The following is a 7,196-nucleotide window of genomic DNA, read 5'->3' as shown; positions in this document are numbered from 1 at the left end:
GTTGGAGGGTGTAATCATTGGAAAGGAGCCTCATCCATAAATTTCTATTTTTCCAAAAAAAAAAAATACAAATTTTTATTATTGAAGAAAACAATAGTAAATAGTAAATACCATTCAGAATCTATTGCTTCTCTCGACCAGGGAGGTGGGAAATTTCATCCTCCGAGATAGGTTCTAAATTTACGAAAAATATAGGAGACTCTAATCCGGATATCCAATCATCTCAAACATAAGGTTCTAATCCAACAGCTGTTGGGAAAAGTTCATACTTTTCTATTCTATTCTATCCTATCAGTTCCAAAAGCATTCCCGGCCGACTTTATCCACAAAGGTAAATTCGCATCCACTTCAAACTCGCGTGATCTACGTGTCCATATGATTTCATGACACGTGTCTACATAACCCATATCTATATTAAAATAAGAAGCCCCGCAGACAAAGCGAGGAACAGAACATGACACACTGGAGGAAGGTTCAGGAACTGGGCCCCACATATATCCACTGATGCATACGTGTCATTACGCGTTGATAACGTGACGCCGACATATACTTCCGTCACTTTCCTTCTATCCTTATAATGCTGTACTGTAATTGAAAATGTGAAATGACGAAAATATACAAATGAATACAAGGTATGCTTTGAAATGAAGGTTATTTTCGTAATTATGAGATTTTCTTTTTATAATGACACGAGCCAATCCTTTACAGTCACGTTAGCCGTCAAAGTCCACGGTGGCTTCCGTCAAAGATTACTGATCTTTTGTGCATGCGAAGAAACACTTTAGCTAGGGTTTTCAGAGTCTCCGGTACTCGATCAAACGGCGGGAAAATTTGACGCAGAGGCGAAGAATCCGTTTTTGGATCCGCAGAATTAAAGTTTCGTCGCTCTTGGCGTTTACTCGAACTTTGTATTGAAGGTTTCGTTTTGATCTGTTGTTGCTTTCCTGTTTCGATTTACTACTCTTGGTCTTGGTTCGAAATTTGATGGTTCAGTTGATGAATTCTGGTGATCTCCGACCGGAGTCGGAGTCTTCGTGTCGGAATAAGTTTCCGGTGAAGTTGGAGATCGGAGACCCATTGGATGAAGAGCACGTTTCTATCAACAAGCGAGCCAAGCTCTCCACTCCTCCTCCTCCTCAGCAGGTTTCAATTTTACTTTGATTTTAATTTTGTTATGAGTTTTCGATTGATTTATGGATGTAGTCTCTGTCTATTTCAGTAGTTCAAGTTCAGGGTTTTGATGCTTATGGGTTTTATTATTCCCCCGATTATTGTTCATCTCTGATTTGGGCTTCCGATTTTTCAGTGAGTTTTCCATTATCGTTTTTTATTTTCTTCAAGTTGATTTTGTTTGATTTATGCTGTTCGATTATTTTGGCAGTGGAACTCTGGAAGTGGCGTATGTACGATCCCGCCTTTACAGTACAACCCACTTGATGAGCCTAGTCCGTTGGGTCTGAGATTGAAGAAGAGTCCCTCATTTTTGGATTTAATTCAAATGAGGCTCTCTCAAGGGAATGGTTCAACAGTAACCAGTGGAAGTCTTGAAGTAGGGAAAAAGAAGGATGGTAAAAGTGCTGCTGCTCCGGGAGCTACTGATAAGCTCAAGGCTTCCAATTTTCCTGCTTCGCTTTTAAGAATTGGAACTTGGGAGGTATCTATTTTGTATCTATTGAGTACTATAATGCTACAACTTTTCTGGGTTTTGCCTATAGTGTGCAATCAACTGAAATTTTTTGGGGTGACAGTGTATATCAAGATATGAAGGTGATCTTGTTGCGAAGTGTTACTTTGCGAAGCATAAGCTTGTTTGGGAGGTTCTTGAAGGTGGCCTTAAGAGTAAGATAGAAATTCAGTGGTCAGATATCATGGCTTTGAAAGCAAACTGCCCAGATAACGGACCTGGGACCTTGGATATAGTGGTAAATTTTCACCTTCCTACATGATACATTTTGCAATATTGAATTTGTTGTTCTTTCTGTCTGACACAAGCTAGTGGTTTTGTGGTATAGCTGGCCAGACAGCCTCTTTTCTTTAAGGAGACCAATCCGCAGCCTAGGAAGCACACCCTATGGCAGGCAACTTCAGATTTCACTGGTGGACAAGCAAGCATACAGAGGTAAACAGAAGGGAAACGGGCTACTATTTCCTCTTTATTTAATCCCAACATTTTAGCGGTGAAAAGAAGCACTGGTTTCATGTTGTGTTATGGATCAATTTGTACCATGCCTATGACATGAGTATAAAATTGCCAATCATTAAAGAATCTGGGCGTGTGAAGTCAGTTTAACTGTTCCTTATGATAAACTTATGTCCTTGCTCGGTATGGGAGTTATGCTGTAGCTACCAGGGTAATATATTGCTGGATTTATATTTAGGACTTAGGAGTATATCTGTTTATTCAGTTATCTCGTCAGTTATTGTCAGTGGATTTGTTTTGCTGCTCTTAATTTCAAATTGAAAACAAAATTTGCTACATTGGTCTGTCAGCCAAATTTAAACTACTTACTAAATGGAAAGATTAAGTTCAGTAGTGAACAACAAAAAACAATGAAAAGGTCTTTTGGATCGAGTGAGAAATAAAAATAGATGGGAAAACGTACATAGAAAAGGAAAAGGAGGATAGAAAGATCTAAAAGCTGATATCCTGGTGAGTTGTTCGAAGAAACCATTTGGGGTTCTATGCCAAACACAACTTTGGCCCATTGTGGAAATTTTATTTGCGAGAGAGCATGGCTGTAAGAGGGGCGCCTAGGTGGGCATGCATTATATGTAGGAGAGCACTGATATAATATGCTTACATGCTACATCAAGAATTAACATTTAAGCCACACCAATGTAATATGATATAATTATGTTAATAATGACCTAATATGAGAAAACCAACATTATAATAAACAAATAGGGGGATATAATATAACCATTTTCATTATAAAAACAATAAGAGGGCTAGGATTAGAATCAATTTCATATACTATAAAATAAAAATAAAAGCACTGTTCAATAAGGCGTTGGCCCTGGCCACAACTCACAAGGCAGCACCCAAGTGACCAAGACAGTAGCCTTTCCTACATCCAATAATGTGTGCAGTTGCCTTGGACACTTGATTGTGCCTGGATGACACCTTGACAATTATGCTCTGTACATTGGTGTTTGTGATGGTTTGTGAGAATCGGCTGATCCTTAATGGGACTGATCCTATCTTTGGCTTTCTATCATTAGCTTTCCATTTTATCTTGCATTCATGCATTGGTGAGTTTTGTTAATTATCATTTTAGCCACTAGCTTTCTATTTTATATATCATTTCCTCATCTCTCCATTTCTGTGCTTCTGTTGGTTCGGTAATTTTTGGCCACTGGCTTTCTATTTATATATCATTTCCTCATCCTTGATTTGTTAAATTAGACATCTGCATCTTCACATATGCTTCCTCTTCAGCAAGATGATCTTTTCTCTGTTCTCTTCAATAATATTTGGTTAGAAACTCTTTTTCTCCAAGGAGTTACCTACTTACCTGTTAAATTGGTTAGGGAAGCTATCGCATGAGAACAGAGTATATGGATTAAACAATTCAATTTTGCATTGTCACCATAGGTCTCACTATGTATGAAGTGGGGTATACTGTGGGTACTGCACCCCTAGATGGGATTGTATCTGAGCATATGGAGGTGGGAATCTCAACATGAGGCTGTTAAGTTAGTTTTCATACACTTACACGTTCTGTCTCACATATGCAAGTAGCATTTGGGGGCTTCCATGTGTTGACTGTTGAACCTGTAATATTGATTGTATTCTATATGTCTGCAGACGACATTTTCTGCAGTGCCCACAAGGATTATTGATCAAGCATTTTGAAAAGCTTATCCAATGTGATCCTCGTCTGAATATGCTGAGCCAACAGCCAGAAATAGTGTTAGATTCTCCATACTTTGAAACCAGAGGTTCTGTTTTCGAGGACCCAGATGAATCTAAATGCCAAGGTTTTGATCCACTGAACAGTGGATATGTAGCCCCTTTCCCTGGGTTCCGGGATGAAGCATCGCCATCTGCTACCCAGTCATCTACCTCAAAAGGTGAACTTCTAGATCCTGTCGGGAGACCACCATCACCAGGTCGTGTGCTTTTTGAAACTTCTTCTCCTAGCTCAGGTATTTATTGTGGATTTGCTATGAATTCTTGCTAATGTGGATTATGTACATTTTTTTTTTGTCTCATATTAAATATCATTAATCAATTTAATAATAATAATAGAACTATACAGTAGAATAGTAATAATTCTGTACATATGAAAGCCAAGGCAAATATATTAAGAAGAAGAAGAAGAAGAAGAAGAAGAAGAAAGGGGCAGGGCGGGGCGGGGCGGAGAAAAAAGTAAATCTCATTTATCAGATTATTATACATATCAATTTTTATAGTTTTTGTTAGGGATTCCACTTAAAAATACAAGCGATTCTTAACTGCGACTACATATGCGTCATTTCATTTGACTTCATTTAATTCAATGGTTGATTAAAATTATAAAAATTAGAATTAATTGCATGTAATTAGATCAATAAAATCTTGATATTGGTATGTAATGATTCAGGCTAATTAATCCGTTTATTTGGCGAGATAATGATAAAGAAAAATAAGAGAGAGTTTACAAAGGAGATTCATAATAGGTTAAGGTTAAGAGGTTCAAACTAGATATTGTAATGGTTATAAGCCAACTCTTGTTGATGCTTGGAAGAATAATTCTAGAAAAATTGTACCCGTGTGAGAGTGAGCCTATCTGCAACTGCATTCCCCTCCTTGTAGGCATGCTGAATCTTCATGGCAGGAGATAAAAGAAGCTGGCATTAGTTGATGATATAGGATATTGCCCAAGGAGTGCTGATATGAGAGCAGACCACCCAACCCTAGAAGTCAGTCAGTTGTGCTGTGGTGATGAATGGAGATGAACTCAAAGACCAAGGCTGTGAAGGAACTGAAGAGGCTTTTCAGTTTGCCCACTGGAGATGTTGCGATGAAAGTAGGCTGAGGTGGTGGAGGGCGATGCAGGCATGCCCATGTTGAAGGGAAAAAAAAAAAAATTAAAAAACAATACAAAAAGTTTACGATGAGTGGAAAATAATTATTCTTCTAGCTTCTGGATTAACAGGATTTGTTTTCTTGAGATAAAAAAAATCTTAGGCTCATTATCTGGGACTTTCTTAAAGAATTTTCTGGTCCATCTGGAAGAATTGTGATATATAGCCTGTGGCCAATATGGTTTTATGATTTTATCATGTGAAAGAGAATAAGTTCACCTCCTACATTAAGTATATTGGATCAATATGCAATTAAAGGATGCTTTTATTTGGAGCAATGCATTGTATTTATTGAAAAGAAAATCCATTAGCAAATAAACTTTACTAGAACACCAAAAAGGGGGAAAAATATTGTTGATTCAATCATTGATGAACCCAAGATGTTACAGGGTAAAAAAATGTCCAGTTGTTTGTTGGATTTTAGCTATGAGTTAGAAGAAAGAATTTTAAACTGAACCATCTACTTTGTCTTGTTTTTGGGATGAAATATAACATTTTAGTTGACATGATTTGTTCTGTTTGGTTACACTAGTCTTCTGTGAACTAATTAATTTCATTCTCAGTTACACTATTCTTTGATGAACTAAATTGCTTTTGTCATTTTCATCAAGTGATTTGGGGGATTTAGCTTAGCATGCTTATACAACTCGTTGGTAGATCAGTGCAGATATTTAATTCGAAGACTAACTTGTGTCATTTTCATCAAGTGATTTGGGGGATTTAGCGTACCATGTTTATAAAACTCTTTGGTAGATCAGTGCAGAAAATTTAATCCGAAGACAAACTGGTGTCGTTTTCCAAAACTTTGTATGAACTACCGATAAAATCCACATAATTGGAGGGAGTTTCCCTAGGTTGAAAGATCTCGAAGGTCTAGAATTATGGAATATATTCATCAGTTGAAGCCACTAGTTTTTATTAGCCTTTCTCTGGTTGTGTCTATATCTGTCATACATGACCATTGCAAGTTATATTGTCAAAATCACATTGAAGTTATGGCATCTATCATGTTTAAATGGATTGCTTTTGCTGTCTCTTCATGACATTAACACATCCAAGTTTTCTATAAATTGATGAACAATAATGTGGTGTTGTAGCTAGACTTGAATTTGCACCATTTGTGGTTTTGTATATGACGTACCCCAAATTTGGTGGGGGGTTATGTGAACATTTTCCCAGTTGCACTTTTTATTCTTATTAATTGTATTTGTTGGTTCACAGAAGTGGGTTCTTGTCTAAACCTTACTGAGCCTGATTTATCTTTCTTATGTGATAATGGATACTGGACTATTGAAGAAACTGGAAGCAGTGAAGCTGAGGAATCAAAAGGGGTTAACCAGTGGGACCAATTGAAAGTTCCTGGACTTGTTTCTTCCATGTCTATGAGTGATCTTGTGAGCCACATTGGACATTGTTTATCAGAACAGATCAACTCTGGCAATTCTCTCCTCTCTGGCGAAGGATTACCGGGCAAGGACATGCTGGAGGAAATTGCCCAATACTTGCTCAGTGACTCTCAGTTTACGTCAGCCTCTGATGAGAAGTCCCTCATGTCAAGAGTCGATTCCCTTTGTTGTCTTCTACAGAAGGATCCTGCTACAGTGCAAAACTTGCAGTTTAGCAGCGAAGGTGATGTGACTGATGCGGGCAAGGATGGTTTACCCAACTCCTCCCATGACTTGAAGCCAGAGATTAAGGCCATGTCTGAACTTCCAGTGGTTGAAGGGGAATCTCATGAATCGTCTAGTTGTAAGCAAACTCCATCTATGTCAAGGAAAGACTCAGTTGGGGATTTGCTGCTTAATCTCCCGCGAATTGCATCTATGCCTCATTTCTTGTTCAACATCTCAGAAGATGGTGAGAATCAAGCAAGATAAGATCCTCTTTCCCCACCCTACTACAACAAAAATCCCAGTTTCTCAAACCATGTACAAAAAATGTAATCAAAGATCTGTTTTTCAGCCTTTGCTGATGAACCATTTTCAGGAACATTGAAGTTTTGGGATTCGGAGATTCATTTTGATAGTCTTTTTCTGGTGAGTCCCATAATAGGTTATGTAATTTAATGCCAGCTGGATATTTGATATTTCCTTGTATAATAAATTAGTATTCTCTTTGTAACTTAA

The 7,196-nt window shown here is 37.7% G+C and overlaps 1 protein-coding gene across 2 annotated transcripts; it reads left to right on the top strand.

Moving 5' to 3' along the window:
- The first annotated feature begins 716 nt into the window (after positions 1 to 716).
- Positions 717 to 7,196, top strand: LOC122070955. Of its 2 annotated transcripts, none has more exons than XM_042635204.1 (6): positions 717 to 1,143; positions 1,382 to 1,654; positions 1,749 to 1,922; positions 2,013 to 2,119; positions 3,809 to 4,149; positions 6,367 to 7,196. In XM_042635204.1, exons 1-6 carry the CDS (start codon positions 985 to 987, stop codon positions 6,945 to 6,947), a joined length of 1,635 nt encoding a protein of 544 aa, XP_042491138.1. In that variant the 5' UTR covers positions 717 to 984; the 3' UTR covers positions 6,948 to 7,196. The 2 variants fall into 2 exon arrangements, with proteins under 2 accessions (XP_042491138.1, XP_042491137.1); XM_042635203.1 differs by having other exon boundaries at positions 6,292 to 7,196.

The sequence above is a fragment of the Macadamia integrifolia genome, unplaced genomic scaffold (assembly GCF_013358625.1).
Source record: "Macadamia integrifolia cultivar HAES 741 unplaced genomic scaffold, SCU_Mint_v3 scaffold_15A, whole genome shotgun sequence".
Lineage (NCBI taxonomy): Eukaryota > Viridiplantae > Streptophyta > Magnoliopsida > Proteales > Proteaceae > Macadamia > Macadamia integrifolia.
Note: the sequence above shows the minus strand (reverse complement) of the source record. Positions and strands in the feature narration are given on the sequence as shown.